This window comes from Xenopus tropicalis, chromosome 5 (genome assembly GCF_000004195.4).
Source record: "Xenopus tropicalis strain Nigerian chromosome 5, UCB_Xtro_10.0, whole genome shotgun sequence".
NCBI classification, from domain to species: Eukaryota; Metazoa; Chordata; class Amphibia; order Anura; family Pipidae; genus Xenopus; species Xenopus tropicalis.
In genome coordinates, this window is record NC_030681.2 from 59,496,241 (window position 1) to 59,521,221 (window position 24,981).

General features: G+C 41.2%; 1 protein-coding gene across 2 annotated transcripts; it reads right to left on the reverse strand.

The window, feature by feature from the left end:
• Positions 1 to 5,386: 5,386 nt before the first annotated feature.
• On the reverse strand, positions 5,387 to 24,964 carry mrps36 (mitochondrial ribosomal protein S36). Of its 2 annotated transcripts, none has more exons than XM_012962955.3 (4): positions 24,888 to 24,964; positions 20,729 to 20,792; positions 6,827 to 7,038; positions 5,387 to 5,696 (listed from the first exon to the last, which is right to left on the reverse strand). In XM_012962955.3, exons 1-4 carry the CDS (start codon positions 24,936 to 24,938, stop codon positions 5,679 to 5,681), a joined length of 345 nt encoding a protein of 114 aa, XP_012818409.1. In that variant the 5' UTR covers positions 24,939 to 24,964; the 3' UTR covers positions 5,387 to 5,678. The 2 variants fall into 2 exon arrangements, with proteins under 2 accessions (XP_012818409.1, NP_001015969.1); NM_001015969.2 differs by having other exon boundaries at positions 24,900 to 24,952.
• Positions 24,965 to 24,981: the final 17 nt, after the last annotated feature.

The following is a 24,981-nucleotide window of genomic DNA, read 5'->3' on the forward strand; positions in this document are numbered from 1 at the left end:
AGGGGTTGGGGAGCAACATGTTGCTCAGGAGCCACTGGTTGGGGATCACTGGTCAAGGGTATAGCAAGCAGGTGAGAAATTGCTAGAGAAGTCCTATTTTACAAGGATACAAAAAGTAGATTATTTCTTGAACACCCAACTTCAGTGATAGAAGAGGGTGGAGTATCGGAAACATGCTATGTCTTTCTAAAAGAAGTGTTCTTAGTTACACCCAAAGAAGGCATTATTAAATTATTATTATGTGGGCTTAAATGAATCATAGAGTTTAAAATATTTTCTGAAATAAGATTATATTTCTATTTAATTTCAGATATCAATGATGGCTGCCCTAGTATATACTATGAGAATTACAGCAAGGGTGCAGTCAGATAACCCTTTAAGGATCTTACTTAAGATACTAACATTTTATATAAAGCTCTTTTGGTCAGGACCCTCTTTGCCTCTTGTATTTGTTAATGGTGGTTTTTGTGTGTTTTTCTGTATGTTTAATGTATAAACCCATTTATTGTACAATGCTGCTGCATTTTATAAATACATGCTAATAATATCTACCATGTTGATTAAAGTAGTGAAAGACTGGGAAATGTTCTTAATCAGAAATAGGATCATCAGGATTTGGCCTGTAACCTAGCAGAAGCCTGAAGCAGGTCACTGTGGAAAAGTTACATTACTAGTTATATGGAGTAAACTTTGAAGTGAGAAAACTTCAACGCAAACAACTTAAAGTATCATCAACCCTCAAGTGTCAGCATAGCAACTAGTCACAAGGCTTACATATGCGGCTATAGTGGATGACAGGGTGGGCTTTTTTTTTTAATTAAGGCTGATGTCCCAAGCAAAGATTAGTCGCCTGAGACAAATCTCTGCTACCGTGGACGACTAGCCTTCGGAAAACCAAAGTGATGTGTAGGCTTTCCACCAGCGCTTCCCTTTGTTGCCGGTGGAAAGGCATTTAGGAGAGATTAGTTGCCCATAGTAGCAAAGATCTGTAGATCTACTAAGAGATGAACATAACATCATTCCACTGAGTAGCGCCGAGGTGTCCACAGTATTAGATTATGAGTTTATACCATTTTTGTTATTTTTTATTTCAAAATGGTTACCCTGTAAACAGTATTAAATTACAAAGTAGCTGCAACAGAGAACCCAACAGTGGGCACAGTATATAAATAGCAACCAAAAACAGTACACATCATATTAATATACTAAATGTCTGTACCCTAGTGACCTTGATAAACTACAGAAGTGCCCACAGTACTACACATTTTAGAGGCTGCAACATACTTTACTGCAGAGCTAAACCTGGTAACGGTTAGTGTAGCTTCAACCTGGCAGCGCACAGGATAATACTAAGTGACTATAACCTAGCAACCATAATAACTGGAGAAATGAATATAGCTGCAAAGCAAATGAACTGTGGACCAGCACAGCATATTGCTAGGTGACTCTGACATAGCAGCAATTATAAACTGCATTTTACTGGCCTGGAAACAGTTATCAAGTATCTGCAGTTGTGCATAGATTATTGCTGAATAGCACAGAATAACTGCCACATAACAGCAATGACAGCTAAATTAACCCGGTGTCAATACATTAAGTAGCTATTGCTGATAACTGCAATTATACACAGGATATTGCAGAGTAACTAACGTTTAGCAGTGATCAACTGTACATTAAGCACAGTATTAATACTGAGGAAAGGAATAACCAAGTAACTGTACAGATGCAGAGTATTCCTGAATCGAGGTTGACATTATGTACACAGATTGCTTATAAGATAAAATGTATGTAATAAGATCAACTGCAAAAGTGTGCAGGACTTTAACAAGCAGCTGTAACAAAGAAATTATAGAAGCCCAGCCAGTATTAATATGCTGAGTCGTTGCATGCTAATGGACTGCAGAGCCAGTATTTAACACTGAAAAGCAGTAAATTTCATATTACAGTTCCTTTGTAGTGGTTATGAAGTCCCCACATCAACTAAAGCAAAAAAGCATAACATGCCATAGCTTTCCTTCAGAGCAAAATACTGCCAGAGGCACTTGTGCAAAAGTAGCATTAACTGGGGTGTAGGCTGAAAGCACCCCAAGCATGGCTGTCCTGCGTTTAAAGGAGACAAATTATATATAGTTCGTATTCAGTTATAATATTCACCCTCCCTTAAAATGTGAAATGATGCCGAAAAAAGGATGTTTTGAATCAGTCATTATATGAGAGCTACATAGACAACCTCTCAAGTCAGAAGCCAGAGTGAAATGAAAGATGGGAGTGTCGCTTCAGTCTCCCACAGGAAGTGGTCACAGCACTGACCGACAGGCTTTACTCAACAGTAGCAGGGAAAACCCCTCCCAGTTTCCTCCTTCTCTGTCTCTCTGCTTTAAGTCAATCAGGGCTGGCAGCTAACAGCCACATACTGAAGAGTCTAAATCTGAAGCTTGCAAAAGGGATGGGTAGAGCACAGTTTTCAAGCAGTTATGGACATATTTGAACCCAAAGGTATTAAAATAAAAGCACTTACTTGTATTTTACATGGTTCAGTGCAATGTAAAAATTTATGGTATATGTTGCCTTTAATTCCTTACAAACAGCCAAGGTGTCAGCCAACGAAACCTGCAAGCTGCAGGTGAATTCAGTAAGTTCTTAGCAGGCTGCTAATTAGGCTGCACAAGCCGCTTGTTCTCTTAATTTAGGGCAAATTGCAGAGATTACCTACCAACCTTGCACTCTTATAATCCATTTCTCTCACTGAATGTTTGGCAGCATTACATCAATGATCCAACCAAATGGTTTGGAAAGTGTGAACTTTAGGTAAAGCACGTATGCACAGATGACAACAGTATCCTGCACAATGCACGTTTTCATATAGCATATAGAGGCATAATCTGAAGGTGGATCGAATTAACATTTCATATTCAGGGGGCACAATCATCTGAATGGTGCCCTGTTATAGCCACAGCAGTTAATAAGATACTGCATTAACAGTTCATATTCATAGTTACATAGGGTTGAAAAAAGACCATTGTCCATCAAGTTCAACCCATCCGAGTAAACCCAGCACACAACCTATACTAACCAATCTATACACTCACATACATAAATATACATATTCAGTGGGAACAATAATCTCAATGGCGCCCTGTTGTGGCAACAGCAGTTAATAAGCATGAAGGTGGACTGAAAAATAAGCCACTGCATTAAACATTTCATATTCAAGGCCACAGACATCTGGGGTTTTCTCACCACTTGACACCGGTGGGAACCAGCTCAGGATCTTGTACTCTGCAGGCAGTGGTCACAATTTTGCATTTCATGCACATGGCCATTTGCAGGATATTTACAACATACCAGGCACTGAACATCAGGATTTACTGGCTTTTTCCATGTAAGGGATAATTGATTTACCCACACAAGTAAGAGGCTCCACAAACTGTTTTTCTTGACTATATTTACCCCCGCCTGCAGATCCAGATACCAACTATTAATTCCTCAATAATGTTGTATCAGGAGCAACCACAGAAATCTCCCCATACACGCTACCCTAATCAGACAGCAAATAATCAGGCGATGCACTCCTGACCTGCTAGGTAGGAAAAACATTGATGAATTCCTTGTGAGGGTTTTATAGGGTGTGGTTGAAGTTTAAGGGAGGTGTTTTTCCTACCTTCCTTAAGACGTAAGGGAAAAGATGTTTTGAATCAAAAATCCCAGTTCCTAGTTTGCATTTTCCTGCAGACCCAATGCTTTCCCAATATTAAAAAGTAAAAACATAGCTTCCAATGGAGTAAATAAAAGCAGAAGGGGAAAAAAAGATGCTATAGGGAGGGTGGGGATATCCCAGTGAGTGATGGAGTACATCCCGGCAAAGTTAAATCACGGTAGGTATGATGTAATATTTTTTCCTCATTGTACTATCTAGCAAACAGACTCCCAAGGAGGGGGTAGGGGAAAACAGGTTGTGTCTGAGAGGGATAGATTGGAAAAGAGGCTGTGTGAGACCAAAATGGGTATTTTTCTTAATATAAATATATTTACAATATTTTCTGGGGGAAGGGCAGCAGAAAAAAAAATTCAGGATCAGGACCTCTGTGGAGTCCTTGTGAAGGTGGTAGGCAGGCTCCCACTACATAGATCTGTGCAAAGGATATGTAGCCAAAAAATATGTAAGCCTGAACATTTTAAAGAAGCAGATATATGCTAAAATAATATACAGAATAAGCATTGGTCTGCCAGCTAGTGATACAAATAATGCTGGCATATCTGAACTCATCACTATGATTTGTTTCTTCTAAATGATAAAACAAGATGCTGATAAAACTGACCTGCTAAATTAACTGCCGAGAATCATGTTTATTCTGCTGTCTTTCATTGAGTGAGCAAAATGTGCTGATATAAATAGTAATACATTTTGGGAGATGGAATTCTTAGGTAGTGCCCTTGCACGGTGAGAGTCCAGAGGCTTCCAAGGGTAACATAGATGTCCTCATCTATAATATAATATCTTGCCACCATTGCAGGAAATCCAAAAGAATACAAACAAAGAATAATGTAATTCTGAAGGGCAAAACTAGCTAAAATAACATGTCCAAATGAAGCAGTTGTATACCAATTTAGTTCATAATTTGGAGAGTAGTAGTCAGCACCAAGCCTTGTGATTAGTTAGAAGTAGTGAAGGTTCCCCAATGGCCACTTTCCATCGGCATATCCTGGTACAGAAGAACAGGAACAGCAGTTCAACTAACACTTAAAGATACACATTGATCACTTAATTGTAACACATGAGTGTCTACTTAGCTACACTGCTGTTTTATACATTGTTGTAATATAGGAACATCTCCACTAGAGGGTGCACAGGGGATAAAAGGTGCTGTGTGTAATTGCCAATTAGCTTGATAAAAGGTCTTTTGTGACCTGAAACGTTGCTGCTATTGTTTGCCCCCAAAAATTTTGCAATAAAGGCATTTTAATCTACAAAGACAAGAGGTGCTGTTCCTGTTCTTCTGTACCAATTTAGTTCATAGCAAGGCAAAAAACAAATATACCCGTGTTGACATTTTAGGTTGACTCTCCCTATAATGCTTATATGGAATCTTGCCACAATTTAATCGCAGACTACTATGTGTGAAAATAGCTTTGTTTGTTGCCTACTGTATTTCTGGGTTGCCTTTTAACTGATATTTATTCTAATAATCAAGTTAATAATCAAGCAATATATATTGTGGATTATATACTGATTAATAATATTCATTGTTATTAAAATAATATTCATTGGTATTAAAAAAGAATAAAAAGAACACAAACTTCAATTGTGTTATGCCTATGCACTGTATTACTCTTTTTGCCTGATCATTTGGTAAATACCCAATGTAGTAAACATTTCTGGACTAAATTAAGACAAATAGTCAAATTCATTTAATATTTTTTTAAGCTTTACAAAATGCAAATACGTTTGTTACAGTTACTTCTTAAAGAAAAAAAAAGCCTTTTCAGAGATATAAGAAACTACAGAGGTTATTGGCTTCCAACTTGTGTAAGGAACTACCATTGTTATATATTACAACTACTACTTTACAATTGTTCATTGTTAAATATTTATAAAACTTAGAGTCTTGGCATGATGCAGTTGCAAACTTTGAATCTTGCTCAGGAATCTTCAAACTTTGAATCCTGCCCAGGATGACTTATTCAGGACCCCCACGCTGAAACAAACAAGTGAAATGTGTTCATAGAAATATTTTTTTTTGTAATCAGAATAAAGTTGTTCAAAATGTAGGATATAGAGTTTTTGCAAAAAATAAATAAAACATATATTTTTAGATTTTTATCAATGGTCTATTTTTTTATGTTTTATTTATTTTTTATTTTTATTTCCTAACTGCACAACTGCGGTGATATAGAAAGACTTGGAAACATATATTTTTAGATTTTTATCAATGGTCTATTTTTTTATGTTTCCAAGTCTTTCTATAGCACCGCAGTTGTGCAGTTAGGAAATTATCTCTCCAAAGCAGTTATATGATCACATACATATGGTGTTAAAATGAGACCTTTTGAAAGGGGAACGCTGACTTCTGAACCAAAATTTGTTAAAGAGCCTCACACAACACAGAAACCCCTCACTGTAATCTGTTCCTTTAAAAAGTATGAATAAATACCACTTTTATATGCTGAAATCCAGCTGCAAACCAGTTCTTCTCTTTATGCATCCTGGCAGGGGACAAGGTACAAAGCACCTGTCTGGCTGCTGTGACTTTGTTTAAACTTTAAATGGTATCAGTACCAAGATTAACTGGCCTCCTTCATTGTTCACACCTCAGATTCAGGCTGTAAATCCCTGTATTGCTTATACCCGTGATCCCCTGTTCACACCTTTTAGTCCCTGCATTGTTCTCAACTCAGGCTCAGACTGTAAGCGCCCACATTGTTCACACCTCAGACAGGCTGTAGGAGCATTGACAGCATTGTGTCACTGTATGTACTGCCTGCCCTATGCTGCCTGTGTGTGCCATACTCAGCCTGCCCTATGCTGACTGTGGGAGGTGAACCTGGCAGGGGTTTGTTTTGTTCTGAGGTCCCTAAGGTGTGTAATTATGTGCTGGGGGGTTTTGTGCTATGCAAAGGGAAGGCATATGGATTTAAGTGTATGTCTTAATATGACATAATAAACTTCTTTCACATATGAATGAAGGGTGATAAAACAAAACAAACCCAAACTGTGTTACTCAACAATGTAAAAACTTCATAAAGTAGGTACTGACCATGTCATGAACTGAAAGTAAGGCACGCATTTCAAAAATGAATACAAGACACCTAGCTTAATTTTGCTTACTTGAATATATTCCATTTCTTCATTGCTCACTATCTTTCTTCTGTATTTCTGAGGCAGTGGTTTTATTAAATCCGTTGTGTCTAGTTTACTTAGAACTCTGTGTACAGATGGGGTATTCTGAGCACCTGGCGAAGGGTTACCAGCTGTACCTTGATGTGGTATAACTGAGGGAGCACTAAAGGGGTAGATCATGGACTTTAAAGCTTCTTGTACTGAAAAATAAAGTTTATTTTAATTAAGTTATCTGTTTTAAACAAACCTAAACATAAAAATTAGTTTTCATAAAATTAGTTTTTTGCAGTTGTGCATTATATATTGGAACTTTTGAGCTATTTTAAACAATGTACCAGTTTTGTCAAAATATTTTTAGTGTTTGCAGCAGAGCACCATATAAAAAAAAAGCTGTAAAACAATTGTTAAAGCTTATCTTATTCCTTATAGGCATCCTAAAATAATCAGGACAAAATGAATTTAGAATTTACAACTAAGGGTATTTGTGTTTATTTCTATGTAAAAGCACCTTAAAGAACTGAAGATGCTAGCAAAAGAAGAACATTGTCTGTGTGTGCCACACCGGGCATTGACAAATAAAAAAAAAAAACAAAAAAAGCAGAAAACTTTCTAAGAGGTAAAAGAAAAGCATGAGAAATGTCCAGAGACCCTAATATGCCTCTGTCCACTATACACAATGTCTGCAGAGACGAAAACTGCAAAGAACTATTTGAAATGTGTCAATAATTCAAAGGGTGAAAGGGTATTCAAAGGGTCAATAATAATGTAATAATACAATTTAGTAGTTAAACCAAGTTGACCATATCTCAAGGTACAGGGCAAGCCTGTTTATCAACATTCATCATTAATCTGATTAACTAGATTTTCTTGGGTTGACAATAGAATTTAGAATTAACAGTTGCAATTGCCAGTAATGGTAGAAAGCAAAAAAAAAAAAGGAGGGGAAAGATTTGGGTCCCTTGGGGGGGGGGGGGGTGATGTATCATGATTATAGGTCAGATAAAGGGTTAATCCTATGTAGGTTATATCTTTTCTATGTCCTAGTGCTGGCTATATAGTAAGCCCATCTAGACCAGACCTTCTCCCATTGTTTGTGTCGGTCGTGGATATTGGCCGTCATGTACTCCATCTCCCTCATATCTCTCACCCTCGAGAGCATATCCCCAAGTTTGGGGGGTAGATGATTCTTTCACTTTTTGGTAATCGCAAGTGTAGTAGCTGTTAGAATAAAGTCTGTGAGCCTCTGCTCCACAGCTGTATTGTCTGGAATTGGCCTACCCACTAGAGCAGTGTAGATATCTAGCCGAGTGTCTTTGAACATAATACGGCATAGCAGGCCCCCTATTTCCTTCTACAATGATAAGATCGTGCAGTGCCACATTATATGCTGAAGAGTTCCCCGTTCGCCACAATTTCTCCACCATAGTGGGGAGCTACCTGGGAATATATGGCTAAGTTTTACAGGTGTATCATACTAGAAGATTGTGGAATGCAGAAGTCTGCCCACCCCTGGGTTAGAGTATATATGCTGAATAGCTCTGAGGAAAGTCCCTTTAATGCCAATTTGTTTAAGGAGTTCGAACATATAATCCCAATTGAGGCAATTGCCTTTTCGGCATCTAAGCCAAGTAATAGAGCGGGGGTCTGGGTTTTATTTAAGGCATCAATAAGATCTATGGACCTGCGGGTGTTATCCCCTGCCTGTCTGCCATAAATGAAACTCATTTGATCTTTTTGGTTTGATGAGTTGGGGCATAAGTGGACCTAGTCTGTTAGCTAGAAGTTTAGTGAACATTTAAGATCTGAATTTAGGAGGGCAATTAGTCTGTAACTACCATATAAGTTTGGGTCCTTGCCTTCTTTATGTAATAATGTGAGGATTGTATGTGGGATTGTATTATCGGTCATAAAGGAGTTGAAGAGTTTTACTAAGTGTGGGGTTAGAAGATTAGAGAAATTTTTTTAATATGCATATGTGTATCCATCTGGGATAACGTCATCCTCCGATATTAATTTATTTAACTTGTCTATATTGTGTTGCATGAGGGTGGTGTGTAATCTTGGATTCTTGTGCCTGGGCTACAGGTTGTAAAGTCTGGTGTAGTATTTCTGAAAGGCCCCTGCAATCTCCTTAGGGGAGAATGTTCTATCACTATTGGCCTTATCTATAGACGCGGTGCGGGCAGTCTGTTCTCTCAATTTCCTGGCTAGTAGAACTTTAGATTATTGAACCTAGCTTCAGAAAGCTTGGTGTCCATCGCAGATTATGCGTCTTCCAGCAGGACAATGACTCGTAGCACACTTAAAAAAGGACCCAGGGACCCAGTACTGTACTGAAGTGGGCAGCAATTCAGATCATTAAACATTTGTGTACAAATATTTAAAAAAAAAAGAAGCCTTCCTTTAACTCTTTTACTGCCAACGACGTATGGGATACGTCGTGGCAGTAAAAGGGCTTAAATGCCAACGACGTGTCCCATACATCGTTGGCATTTAAAGGCTGCTGCAGAGAGTTTCTATCGATGACAGCCCCCCTGGGCAACGTGCCAGGGGGGCTGTCATGAGGGTCCTGCAAAGCGATCGTGTCGCAGGACCCTCCAGGAAGCAGCAGACGTGATTCCTGCTTCCTACTTCCCCCCCTAGCGCCGGCCCACTGGAGGAGGAGGCGATCGGGTGCTGCAGACAGGTAAGGTGTTTGGTTTTTTTTGCATTTAAACACTTACACACACACACACACACTTACATACATTTACACACACTTACAGCACACATTTTAGCAGTTTTTTTTTTTTCCCATTTTTCACTTTTATACACTTATTTACACTCATATACACACTTACACACTATCACACAACTTTTACACATGTAAACACATGTATACACAAACACTTTGGTTTTTTTTTTGTTTGTTTTTTTTCATTTTACCACTTTGTTTTTAGTTTCTTTTAGCTAAAAACTGTTTATTTTGACAGCGTGACTATTGGATTAGATATTCTGACCACTAATTACACTGTCATGTGACTTATTTTGTTGTTTCACTGATTTGCACAATTTGTGGTTTTATCGCATTTTATCCCTGTATAAGTGTTCCTAATCTGTTTTTAGCGTAGCTTTGCCAGGTGTAACTTTGGTGTACAAAAATAACTTTGCCTATTTTGAATTCATCAGAATGTGTACTTTGCAAAAATAATGAGAATTTCACTTACCTCTTATCGTAAATTCCATTTCTTCTAGTCCCAACATGTCAGTACGCATGGGCAGTATTGCCCCCACAGCTAGGAGGTAGGACCTATATACCAAAGCCAATCAAAATTAGCCCTTACCTAGAAGACCATGTGACTTCCTCCTCACCACAGTTATACATTTGCCAAGCAATACAAGCAGCAAATAATTGGGATGGGAAACCCCGTACTGACATGTCGGGACTAGAAGAAATGGAATTTACGATAAGAGGTAAGTGAAATTCTCATTTTCTTCTTCGTCCCTTCCATGTCAGTACGCATGGGATGTACCAAGCCATGCCCCTAAAATATAAGGGGTGGGAACAATAATATCAACAGATGCTAAAAACAAATCAAGCATCACAAGAAAAAACTGACCATTCCCGGCTACAAGAATCCTCTCAGGGACCAGAGGGATTTCCACACTACGGTTGCCATAAACATCCAAGCCCGGCTCGGAAGGATCCTCTGCCAACAAGAAGAAAATGGTCACAATCATAACTCTGACACTGGGCAGCTAGCTGGTGTTACCAGCCCCGCAGCAACCGACCAGTTAACCACAACTCTGATGCATTATCCACTGGAGCTGCCTCTATGCCCCCGATCCTTAGCACTAACCTGGGGCCCTAGAAAAATAATCCAAGCACAGATCTGAAGCAATGAACAGTGAAAGGGCACACTAGCCATCAAGCCCCCCTATGGCACAAACAAGCTAGGGACTCCAGCCTGTAACAGAGCATGACAGGCTGAAACCCAACTTCCTACCACTCACTGTAGCTACCAACCTTGAGAGGCTACCTAACCAGCAATGTTAGGGCCAGGTTTAGGAACTGTACACGACCTGCAGATGGAAGTTCAGCTAACCAGTATAACATGACTGGAATCAACTGGAAATCATGCATGGAATGACTGGTGCACAGCCAGCCCATACCCAATGTACCATCTAGCCACCCTGCATGAAAGTCAGAAGCGCCATATACTATGCATGCTAAACAACCAGCGGACAAACCAACACCCTGCCAGAAAGCAGCGGTGGACATGTCAAGCAAAGCACTGGAGAACACGCCAGCTGCCATCCCTGCATGCAAGAGCCCAGAGTGAAAGACAGCTAGCACACAAGCAATAGCAAAAAGCTAACGCTGTGCTTGCAATACATGACTCTGCAACTACTGATGGACTGTTCAGATACTGTAACTGCAAAGAAACCACTCCCCAAACTAGCCACTGCTAGTAAGGAGTGGAATACAAGGTGAAAAACAAGCACCCACACATGCCAAGAAAGCAGCTAAGGTAGACAGCCACAAGCGCCAAGGCACACCATGACATGAACCAAAGACCATATCAAAGGCAGCCAACCACATGCCTGTACCAAGGACCTCAGCATGACTGGCAACCATATACGCCAAGGACTAAGCCAAGGCCAGCAGCCCCCTGCGCCAAGGAGCACACCAAAACTGGCAGCCTCATAAACAATTGCCAGCATCCTATGAGCCTAAGTACCTAACCAGGGCCAGTCTCCCTGAGAGCCAACGGACAGAAAACAGGGCAAGTTGGCAAGTAAACCAAGGCTAAAACCGGGGTCAAATGAGCCACAAACCAGGACCAAAGGCCAAAACTGGGGTCAATCACCAAGCAAGCCAAAGGCCAGAACTAGAGCCAATGGCCAAGCAAGCCAAAGGCCAGAAACAGAGCCAACAGCCAAGCAAGCCAAAGGCCAAAACCAATGGGCAAGCAAGCCAAAAAGTCAAAACTGGAGCCAATGGCCAAAACCTGAGCCAATGGCCAAGCAAGCTGAAGGCCAAAAACAGAGCCAAAAGGCCAAGCAAGCCAAAGGCCAGAGCCAAGCAAGCCAAAGGCCAGAGCCAAGCAAGCCAAAGGCCAGAGCCAAGCAAGCCAAAGGCCAGAGCCAAGCAAGCCAAAGGCCAGAGCCAAGCAAGCCAAAGGCCAGAGCCAAGCGGCCAAGCAAGCCAAAGGCCAGAACCAGAGCCAAGCGGCCAAGCAAGCCAAAGACCAGAACCGGGCCAACGGTCACACAAGCCAAAGGCCAAAACTAATGGGTAAGTGAGCCAAAAGGTCAAAACTAGAGCCAATGGCCAAAACCAGAGTCAATGGCCAAGCAAACTAAGGCCCAAAACAGAGCCAAAAGGCTGAAACCAGAGCCAAAGGTCTGAACCAATGGACAAGCAAGTCAAAGACTAAACTAATGTCCAAGCGAGCCAAAGGTCAAAACTGGAACCAATGGGCAAGCAAGCCAAAAGCAGATCCCACTGCCGAGCAAGCCAAAGGACAGAACTGGGAAAAAATGGCTAAGCAAACCAGAAGACAGAACCAGCGGCCAAGTGAGCTAAAAGCCAGAATGGAAGAAGCAGCCAAGTGAGTCAAGGCCAGAACCAGGGCCAGCGACCAAGCAAAGAAAACGGCCAAACCAAGGACCAGTGGCCACTCAAGCCAACAAGGACCAGCAGGCAAGCAAGCCAGAGTCCAAAACAAGGACCAGCAGGCAAGCCTATAGCAAAAATTCTGCTGCCAGGGGTGAGAGGCAGTAGCAAAGCAAGCCAAAGGCCATAACCCAGAACCACAGCCAAGGGCAACAAAAGCCATAAACAGACCCAACAGCCAAGCAAGCCAAAGACCATAATCTGGGCCAACAGGCACACAAGGCAAAGTCCATGACAAGGACCGGCAGCCAAGCAAGCCAAGGCTATAGCAGAAAGTCTGATGCCAGGGGTCAGAGGCAGTAGACAGATGAGCTCGAGGCCATAAGCAGAAACTGCAGCCAAGTTAGGCCAAGGCCATAGACAGAACCAACAGCCAAGCAAGCCAAAGACCATAATCAGGGCCAACAGACACACAAGGCAAAGTCCATGAAAAGGACCAGCAGCCAAGCAAGTCAAGACTATAGCAGAAAGTCTGATGCCAGGGGTCAGAGGCACTAGACAGATGAGCCGGAGGCCATAAGCAGGAACTGCAGCCAAGTAAGGCAAAGGCCATAGACAGAACCAACGGCCAAGCAAACCAAAAACCATAATCACGGCCAGGGTCAACAGGCACACAAGGCAAAGCCCAAAACAAGGAACATCAGTCATGCAAGCCAGAGACATAGCAAAAAACTGGCTAACAGGGACCAAGAACAGTGGTCACGCTGACCAAAGGCCATAACCAGGACAACGACCAACAGGCACGTAAGCAAAGGTCATAGCACAAGCCGGCAGTCATGCAAAATGACAGTCACATAGCAATCAAACATTAGTAATGTTGGCTCCTATCATGCTAGCAGACAGAAATAGACCTGTAAACACACCAGAAAGAAAAAGGAGTTGTTGAACTACAACTCTGTTCATACCTGGTAGGAAAAAACTGCCTTTTAAGCCAAAGACCCAACCAGGGCCTGCAGAAATAAAATAAGCAGGAAAAGGTACAACACTACCACAGCAGAAACCCCAGTTAAACCAGGAAGCCCCTGATGAAATAAGAGCTGCTATACCTGCTGTGTCTGCACAGTAGATTTGACTCACAAGGAATTCTACATATATGAAATAGCAATAACAAGGAGCCCAAGAAGCATACAAGCACCTAACAAGATAACACTGGCTTGTAGGTAAAAGGCAAACTCCAGTCAGAACCCTGGAGAAAGACTGGTTAAAAGGTGCAGACTCCCTGCGAGAAAAGGAGACACTATACTGCTACAGCAGCAACTCCCAGCCAGTCTGGATGTACCCGGTGTAATAATGAGCTCCCAATACCTGCAGAGTCCGCATGGTAGACTCACAAAGAAAAGCTCACAATATGAAACAGCAATAGCAAGGAGGCCTAGAAGCATACAAACACCTTACAGGATAAAATTGGCTTGTAGGCAAACTCCAGTCAGATCCGTGGAGAAAGTTTAGTTATAAGGTTCAGACTCCCTGAGAGAAAAGGAGATACCATACTGCTACAGCAGTGCAACTCCCAGCCAGTCTGGATGTACCCAGTGTAATAATGAGCCCCAATACCTGCAGAGTTTGCATGGCAGACTCGACTCACCAGGAAAGGCTAACAATATGAAACAGCAATAGCAAGGAGGCCTAGAAGCCCACAAACACCTTACAGGATAAAATAGGCTTGTAGGCAAAATGCAAACTCCAGTCAGAACCCTGGAGAAAGGTTGGTTATAAGGTGCAGACTCCCCGTAAAAAAAGGAGATACCATACTGCTACAGCAGTGCAACTCCTAGAACAGTCTTGGAAGCACCTGGAGTAAATGAGCACCCATACCTGCACCCATACCTGCTGTGTCTGCACAGAGGACTAAAGGTGGCCATACACGTGGCGATCCGACGATGTTTCGTACGACCATCGGTCGCACGAAACATCGTAAGATCCGCCACACACCATTCAGGGCTGAATCGGCAGGTAAGGAGGTAGAAACAATAGGATTTCTACCTCCTTCTGCCGATTCAGCTCTGAAGGGAGAATTTTGGTCAGGCGCCTTCTATGGCGCCCGATCAAAATTTTCAAACTTGTCCGATCGGCGAGTCGTCCGATATCGGCAGCTTCCTGCGATATCGGTCGACTCGCTGACATGCCATACACGCACCGATTATCGTACGAAACGAGGTTTCGTACGATAATATCGGTGCGTGTATGGCCACCTTAAGGCTTACAGTAAAAACACTAAAGATATCAATAGCAAAGTGCCCTAAAGGAGCACTTACACCTTACCAGATAGCAGTGAGTAGTCAGCACAATGGCAACTCCCACAAAAACCCAGACAGCATTCAGCTGAGGGACATAATTAGCTCATTAGTATGCAGGCTTCTCAGTGCACTGAGCATTTCAAACACACAGTGGAGACTGAAGATTCATACTCACCAGATTCAGGCTTAGTTATCACTAGCCCATATCCATACCCATGGCCCCTTAGTCCGATATCAGTCTTCAAAGGCTCAAAACACCATAGGAAAAAGGAGACTCAATTGATCGCAGGCAGGAATGTGGAAATACCCACGCCTGTATACTTTCCCACTAAGCAGCTGTTCGCATACTGTGCATACATGGGAATAGAGCAGGGGGGCTATTTTAGCACAAGGCTAGGACCATGGGTATGCCCACACCTGCATTTCTTCCCAATAGGTGAAAGTTTGATTACTTTACTTATTGGGGCATCAGGTAAAATCTTCTCCATTACCTGGGAATCATCCCTCTATGTATACACAGAAGTAAAAACTAAAATAAATAAAATGACAAAAACAAAAGAAAAATCAAACTGTGAAATCACAAAATGGTGAGGAGGGAGATCCTACCTCCTGTTCAATAGGACAAAAAATAACTGAGGTGAGGAGGAAGTCACATGGTCTTATAGGTAAGGGCTAATTTTGATTGGCTTTGGTATATAGGTCCTACCTCCTAGCTGTGGGGGCAATACTGCCCATGCGTACGGACATGGAAGGGACGAAGAAGAAATATGGTTTTGTGGGGGTTTCTGTATAGTTAGGGGAAGTTTCGGCACATAATACACTGAAAGGGGGCTCTGTGTGCAAAAGCTGAGTTGGCAGGCGAGAAATCCATATGCGCTATTTTCATTTTGGGGTCAGTACATACCGCAGACTTTGGTATATCTATGCATATTGGGCATCAAACTGTTCAGTAGACCTTAGGTGTTCCTATTTTGGGTGATTTGCCTTTGTACGCAAGAAATTGTGTGAGATAAATGCGGCAAATTGCAACATTTTTAGGCGATTTTCTGAAATGTCATAAAAACCAATAACTTTAGGAAAGCTTTGCAGATTGGTACTTTGGTGTAGAAAGGACTCTTTACCCTTGTTGGATTTGTCAGAATGTGAACTTTCCAAAAATATATGGTTTTGTGGGGGTCTCTGTATAGTTAGGGGAAGTTTCGGCACATAATACACTGACAGGGGGCTCTGTGTGCAAAAGCTGAGCTGGCAGGCGAGAAATCCTTTTGCGCTATTTTCATTTTGGGTTCAGTACATACTGCAGACTTGGGTATATCTATGCATATTGGGCATCAAACTGTTCAGTAGACCATAGGTGTTCCTATGTGAGAGATAAATGCGGCAAATTGCAACATTTTTATGCGATTTTCTAAATGTCATATAAATCTGCAAACTTAGGAAAGCTTTACAGCTTGGTACTTTGGAGCAAAAAGAAATGTTTACCCATTATAGATTCGGGGGGATGTGTACTTTCCAAAAATATATGGCTTTCTGGGGTGAGTGTACTTTTTTTGTAGCATTATCCCACATAAAGGATGTAAATGTGTTTTTTCAGGAGCTGAAATGATACATCATATGGGAGTATGTTCATATTGGGGCCCCTACATGCCACATACTTAGGTAAACCTATACATATCGGGCATCAAACTGTTCAGTGGACCCCTGGCGTTCAAATTTAGGGTGTTTTATCTTGGTACCTAACACTATGTGGGAGATGAGATGCTGCAAACTGGAAGCTGAGGGGATTTTTGGAAATGTCATAAAAATTGCTAAATTTAGAAAAGCTGTGCGGCTTGGTACTTTGGAATAGAAAGACATGGGAACCCATTTTAGATTCGGGGGAATGTGTACTTTCCAAAAATATATGATTTTCTGGGGTGAGCGTACTTTTTACTAGCTTTATCCCACATATAATGATGTAAATGTGTTGATTTTGCTGGAGCTGAAATAACAGAAATGATTGATCATATGGGGGTATGTTCACATTGGGGCCCCTACATGCCACATACTTAGGTAAACCTATACATATTGGGCATCAAACTGTTCAGTGGACCCCTGGCGTTCATATTTAGGGTGTTTTATTTGGTTACTTTATGACCTGTAGGAGATAAGATACTATAGACTGGAAGCTTTGAAGCGATTTTTAAAAAAAATCACAAATTTTGATAAAAACCCATAACTTTAGGAAAGCATTGCGACTTGATAGTTTGGAGTAGACAGACAGTTGTGCCTATTCTGTATTCCCCAGAATCTGTTCTTTCCAAAAATGTACAATTTTCTGGGATAAACCTTCTGTCCTTGAAATCTAAAGTATGCAGCTTTCTGGAGCAGTGCTTTGGAAATTTGGTAGTGTACTGCTGGGCGTTTTTGACCTATACAAGTGACAAATCTCCATAAAACTATATATATTTGGTATTGGCACATTCAGGAGACATGGGACTTTCCAAATCAGTTGTATATTCGTGCATAAAATAATTTTTGTTTCTAGTATGTGTGTTTATATTATGGAAAATTTGATTTTTTTTTTTGCTTTTTTAGATATTTAGAAGCCTATAATCTTGTTACAGAATTGGAATTACACAAAAATTCTACCATATTTTGAAAGCTTAGGTTGTTCTGAAAAAATCGATATATTGTTTTCCTGGGTAAACTAAAAGTCACCCCGAGGAAAGGCCCCTAAAGTGAAACAGCGCAAAATGTTCAAAAACTGTCTGGCAATACAAGTTCCACTTTGACCAAAACAGCTGGCAGTAAAAGGGTTAAAGAGAACTGGAGTGGATTTTATGGCTACAGCAATTGCTTTATTTTAGTTATTTTTAACAAATAGTGTGCTACCAAATTATTAAAGGGTCGGTAACCCCTTCTTGAAATTGAAATTTACTGCCTACACAGCTACAATAACCCATTAACGCAATACATATAATTTTGCCCTGGATCCCAATTATAGCGTGGTGAGGAGAGCTGTTGTCAGTTCTTTTCTGGTTACCTAAGCATCTCCATCATATTCCACCTCCTGAGGTTTGCTCCTAGCAAGCATGAACACTCTTAAAGCTTACTTCTGTTCTACAGGGATGTGATGAAATTCTTGTTTAAATACAGTTGTGTTAATGTGCCTTAGTTAAGAGTGACAAAACTTTTTCCAGTGTTGTTTGTTTTCATATCTGAAAGTATTTATTATAGAGACACTAAACCCAACCATAAAGCTATCCCTCTATGCCCCTTGTTCTTAAAGGACATGTAAACCTCACACACAAATTTAATCAGTGAACAGCCCCTTTGAAATCTTTCAATACCTGCCACAATTGTTGTCCAGAGATTAATAGTAAGGCTGCAACATCTCCTTAATCACTGAGATTTCCTTCTCCTCCTGTAACTCACTCAGCCTTTGTTCTTTGTTTGCAGATTTAAATGTATCCGATTATGTATCAGAGGAAAAATGGCCACCGGGTGAAAGCTGCTATTTGCTTTAGGAAAATGTGATGGTACTGGCAAGTGGAGGGGATATATGCAGTACAAATAATGCTAATTGGGTGGGAGAGACATGCCTAACTGAAATACATTATAGGCAAATGTAGGCTTCACATGTCCTTTAAGTTGCCAAAAACTTAAAGGGGGCCCGTCACCCTAAGATAGAATTCCAAATCCATTTAGATCATGTTAGTTGAGCAAAATAAATATTACTTACATTATAAAAATTATTTTAATGTTGTTTTCTTCTGTCATGGAACAATCACAGCAAGCAGGCAGGCGCCATTTTGTGGACACTGTTATTAGAAAGTTGTTTAACCCATTGTGCACCACAATGGGGGAACAATGCCCAGGCTTCACAATTATAGAAATGTGAGTAGTGTAGTGATATCTAAGAAGTGCTGAAGGTAAAGTCAAAGTAATTGACTTCCTTACCTCCATGCCTCAGGCAAAGGGGAGGGAAGGAAATACATACATTTATAACAGGTATGGATGTTTTATTTAATGAAAATAATCTGGGTTTCATGTTTACTTTGAAAAGGACTTTTATTATACAGCTTATTATGTCTGGGTGACTGGTCCACTTTCAATTATAGATGCAAGATAATACAGAGAGTACATCATTTTTTTATTTTGATTACATTACACCACCCTTTAGTTATTAAACATGGTGTAATACATATTACTGAATGAAATCTGATTGGCTGTTGTTGGCTCCACACAGTTTTTCTAACCTTGGACCACAGTTATATAGTAAAACCCACTGTGCAAAGTTTGTGGACCCTGGTTTTAATAGTGTCTGAATGGCAGCAATTTAAATTTCCCCACTAAAAGTCAATGAGTGACATCCAACTGGCGGTTGGTGGCTACGCCCACTTTTTATAACCTGGAACTGCAGTTACCCAGTGACTAACTCTGCAAAGTTTAGGGACCCTAGGATTAATAGTTAAAAAATGGCAGCAGTTTAAATTTAAACCAATAAAAGTCAATAGGGGAAATGTGATTGGTGGTTGTGCCCACTTTTTCTAACCTTTGAAGTCCCCCAATGACAAACTGGTTTGGGCACCCTGGCATAAATAGTGTGAGAATGAAAGTATTTTATATTTAAGCCAATGAAATTCAATGGATGAAATCTAATTGACTATTAGTGGCCCAACCCACTTTTCCAATTTTTGAACTGCAGTCCCCCAGTGACTGCAAAAAATTGTGGGACCGACAGCATTGGTGACTCCACCCACTTTTCCTAACTTTGAAAAGCAAACACCCAGTGATTAACTTTGCAAAGTTTAACAATATAAACCAATTAAATTTAATGGGTTGAAACAGATTCGCTATTGGTGGCTCCACCCATTTTCCTAACCTTTAAACTTAGTCCCCCAGTGACTAACTGTAAAAAGTTTGGACACACTGGCATTAAACATATGAGAATGGCAGCAGTTAAAATTTCCCCACTGAAATCAATTAAAGAAATGTGATTGGCTGTTGGTGGCTCCACCCACTGTTTTGAACCTTGATTTATTGTCACCCAGTGACTAACTCTGCCTAACTAGTATATGAATGGCAGCATTTTATATTTAAACCAAAAAAATTCAATAGGTGAAATCTGATTGTCTGTTGGTGGCTCCTCCCACTTTTTCTAACTTTGAACCACAGTTACCTGGTGCCTAACTCTGCAAAGTTTGAGGATCCTGGCATTATTTTGCGAGAATGGCAACATGTTTAATATCCTCCATTGAAAATCAAAAGGTAAAATCTGATTGGCTGTTTGTTGCTCCGCCCACTTTTGGGTATCCAACAAATATTATATTTTTTATTCAGGCTGACCCCATGACTGTGATTTAAGTTTGGCAAGTGTAGCCTCTAAGAGTAGCAGCAGTTTCAATTTTCCCATTAAAGTCAATGGGTGAAATTTGATTGGCTGTTGTTGGCTCCTCCCATTTTGGGTCATCCAACAAATGTTGCTGTTTCATTTGGGGTGACCCAATGATGAGTGGGGAGTGTAGCTTGAATACCTGTCTAAAAACAATGGAAAATTAGGGTGTTCGGAGCGGCGCCACAAAAAGACTATGCTATAGGACTAAAGAGTGTGGAGGCTCTGGGTGTTGTACCCCTAAAACTGTAGGAGGAGTAGAGTATAGAAAGTGGGGGGCGCTAAGAATAAGAAAAAGAAAGAAGAATAAGCTGAATTAAAAAAACAGTATGTTGTTTTTTTTAAACTAACATAAAAATAAATAAAAAGAAAAAGAACATTAAGAAGCGGAAGAATAAGCTGAAGTTTAAGAACAGTATGTTGTTTTTTTTAATTATTACAGTATTTTGAGCAGCTGCACAAAGAGGACTGATGATATAGAAAAGTCAATAAATCACACGGACCAGCATACACTGGTGTTCTAAGCACAAATGCAAACTGTGGCAACCAGTACTGTTTTTATTCAAACAAACCAAAACTGTTAAATCTACCATGTGTATAGAAACTGGCAAACTCACCACTAGGCTTTGGACTGTTCTTTCTATCAGGAAATCTAATCGCTGGCACATGTGGCTTCACAACCTGCAATAATGTGCAAATGGGTTAGTTTTGAGTAACAGTCAATAAACAAACAAGCACAATATGAAATTCTGTCCTATCTACTGTTTCATACTATAGTAGTACTGACTTTTGGGAGATGTGTTGATTTTTTGTTCATCTGTACATTGTCCTTTACATCATCACACATCACTTAACTACTTAGGTTAATGTCAGACCAGGCGTATGGCATATATTTTCAGCAAGCTAAAAAACGCTTGCCGAAAATACCGCCATATGCCTTCTACCTATGCCTGCACCCGACTGAATGGAATACACTTGGGTGCAGGCACATGTAGCCAAAGTACGCATAAAAACGTTCATACTGTTCTTTCCAGAAGCAGAGTAGGAGGTCAGTAGTCAAACACAGTGTTTTATTCACACAGGATAAGATTGGCTGCGTTCCTTGTCAGGTCCACCTTGCTGATTGACCGACATCCTGCAGTCCAAAATGCTAATAGCAACTGGCTAAAAGCAGCCAGCAGAAAATGAAACAGATATTTTTAAAAATTTTAATTAAAGCAGCAATAAATACAAAATTTAACAGTACATCCCTTATATATTTAGAAGAGTAAAATGCAAAGGAACATTCTTGTTCTTACAAAATATGTCCCTTTAAAAATAGTCCCTTATCAGCATTTGCAAGGAGTTTGAGGAACAACTACCACATTACGAGTCCACATTTGCCTTTTGGTCCACTGCAAAGGTCTGGCAGGAACCATTTGTGAAGGTAAACTAAGGTGCTAATAAGACATAAAGATAGAAATAAACAATGCTGGCAAATATGGTTCTGTTTTGACATCCGAGCAAATGCTGATAAAGAGCTTTGTTTATAATAGTATCAAAATAAAGGTTACATTCTAATGTTTAGTGAGTGCCCAGTTTTGACAGTGTATGCTTTTCTAGTAATTCCAGGTCTCAAGGGACACAAAGGGATTTATAAATTAATAATGTATATGGTTTCTTAGTGCTTTAATTATATTTAGTTTCTAGGCTTTGTATAATTATGTCAATTTATTATTATGTACATTTAGCAAGAGAATGCCTCTTTGAATATACCCTTTCACCACAAAAGTGTTTGTAAAATTAAAGGAACAGTATGTTTATAATGGGAGAAGACATTAAGTGAAAAAAAAAATCCAATTAGTTCTTTATAATGGCATTCTGTCTATTAGTAAATGGATGGACAGAATTAATTTTCAACACAAGTTTTATTTATTGTGCTCTTTTTATGCAAACCTGTTTTTAGGTCTATATTGTCACTTTAATGCAAGTGCTAGGTTACATGAAACCAGGGCCGCCATCAGAAATCACGGGGCCCCTCACAACAAAATTTTCTGGGCCCTCCGCCTCCCACGCCGTGCCCCCAATGGCCCCTCCCCCAGTGCAAAGGACACACAAACATTGGTAGCCAGGGCCCCCCTAATACATTGGTGCCCAGCAGCAGTGCCCCCCTAATACATTGGTGCCCAGCAGCAGTGCCCCCCTAATACATTGGTGCCCAGCAGCAGTGCCCCCCTAATACATTGGTGCCCAGCAGCAGTGCCCCCCTAATACATTGGTGCCCAGCAGCAGTGCCCCCCTAATACATTGGTGCCCAGCAGCAGTGCCCCCCTAATACATTGGTGCCCAGCAGCAGTGCCCCCCTAATACATTGGTGCCCAGCAGCAGTGCCCCCCTAATACATTGGTGCCCAGCAGCAGTGCCCCCTAATACATTGGTGCCCAGCAGCAGTGCCCCCTAATACATTGGTGCCCAGCAGTGCCCCTAACATTGGTGCCCAGCAGCAGTGCCCCCTAATACATTGGTGCCCAGCAGCAGTGCCCCCTAATACATTGGTGCCCAGCAGCAGTGCCCCCTAATACATTGGTGCCCAGCAGCAGTGCCCCCTAATACATTGGTGCCCAGCAGCAGTGCCCCCTAATACATTGGTGCCCAGCAGCAGTGCCCCCTAATACATTGGTGCCCAGCAGCAGTGCCCCCTAATACATTGGTGCCCAGCAGCAGTGCCCCCTAATACATTGGTGCCCAGCAGCAGTGCCCCCTAATACATTGGTGCCCAGCAGCAGTGCCCCCTAATACATTGGTGCCCAGCAGCAGTGCCCCCTAATACATTGGTGCCCAGCAGCAGTGCCCCTAATACATTGGTGCCCAGCAGCAGTGCCCCCTAATACATTGGTGCCCAGCAGCAGTGCCCCCTAATACATTGGTGCCCAGCAGCAGTGCCCCCTAATACATTGGTGCCCAGCAGCAGTGCCCCCTAATACATTGGTGCCCAGCAGCAGTGCCCCCTAATACATTGGTGCCCAGCAGCAGTGCCCCCTAATACATTGGTGCCCAGCAGCAGTGCCCCCTAATACATTGGTGGTCAGTGTGCCCCGCAGCCCCCCCTAACACATTGGCGACCTGCAGCGGTTTTACTTCTCCTCTTCGGCTTCTCCGGTGGCTCCTCCATCATCTTCAGCGGCATCCTCGGATACTTCACGGGCGACGCCTCTGCACTTATGTCTCCACGCGAATGGACACAGGCCTTTTTATAAGGTTGCGCCCCGTGCGTACTGACGTCACATGTACACATGGGGCGCAACCATCCAGATGACCAATGACAGGGCCCGGATTTTATTAAAGGGGGCCCGAGCGACTAAGAAAACTGTAGCACCACCAGGCCCCCTTTAAAAGTAAAAATTGCCCGGGCCCAGGACAGCTGTCCCCGCTGTGCCCCCCTGATGGCGGCCCTGCATGCAACACCCAGTAAAACTAATGGAAAGCATCCAAAGACAGTTAAAAATAAACTATACCCCCCCCAAACAATGTAGACCTTTATAAAATTAAATTGCATAAATCAGCTCATATTTAATCCTCTGCTTCATCTAAATAAACAGTTTTCATAAAAATATACTTTTTTTTAGTATGTGCTTTTGGGTACTCCTAATTGGAAAATTGCCATTTTAAGAATTAAGGGTCACCCCTGGGATCATAGGATTCAATTAATGGACAGAGTTCTGCCTATTGCTTCCACAATTCTTCCAGTTAGTTAGAGCTGCATTATTTCTGGTCATGTGATCTCTAAGGGAGCCCACAGCCCATCACTAAATGGTGGATCAAGTAAAAGGATGTAAAAGGGTAATATTTACTGATATATATTCCAGGTTGGCGAGATTCTTTAATAGGTCACTCTACTGTACAGCGCTGCGTACATAAGTAGCGCTTTATAAATAAAAATCTACATACATACATACATACTTAACATAATATAAACTGTTGGTTAAGTATTCATTCTGGGGGTATATTTTTCTTGTAAAACACTGCATGCCAAAGCTTTTTGATTTACTGTTGTAAAAGCTATACTTGTAATTTAAAAAGGGGAAATACAGCAGGATATAGAATACCTTATACTATTTGTTGATGAATACATTGAGACTGAATTTAAATCAGCAGTGAAAAAACAGCTATCACAAACCTGTAACCTGTTGTAGGAGATGATAACTAAAAATCAATGCTTTTTCCATTCAGTTATCTTTACGGCTGCCACCTTTTCCTACAGTTTTTTTTCTTTCATCCCGATTATTCAAAACGGCATAAAACATCAGTTGTAATCTCACATACCAATAACTTCTGCCCTCCAGCTGTAATAGAAATTTAACTCACAGCAAACAGCCTTAACATTCCAGCTGATTCTAAGAGATGAAATTTAAAGGTGAAGGATGCACAGAGCTATTTAGTAACAGCTACTAAACAATACCTAGAAATGCCTCTACACAGGGACACAGAGACAATTATCGGTAAATGATGAGCACTGTCTATTTCTATAGACGTGACAAGTAGCTACTACTAGTAGCTCCGTGTGTCTTCACCTTTAAAACTGGAAGGCACAATGCCGCTCTCCCATAGCATACCCTCGTTACTATATAACCCTCGCTTCACCTCTAGCAGCGTGACCACCCTAATCTTCCCTTACAGAGAACTGGCTCAAGCCTCAAGTTATGTTAGTGCTTAGCTGGTCACACTAGTTTACAGAAGGTTATGACATAAGACGACTCATCCATTTTTCCAAACTTTGTAAGCTAAGTATCTTCTTACCCTTATACCTACCTGAACGACCCTGCTGGCCGCCGCCATCTTACTACCCATGGCGAATATCTGTGACAGTACTTCCGCTTCGGTAGCTGCTAGT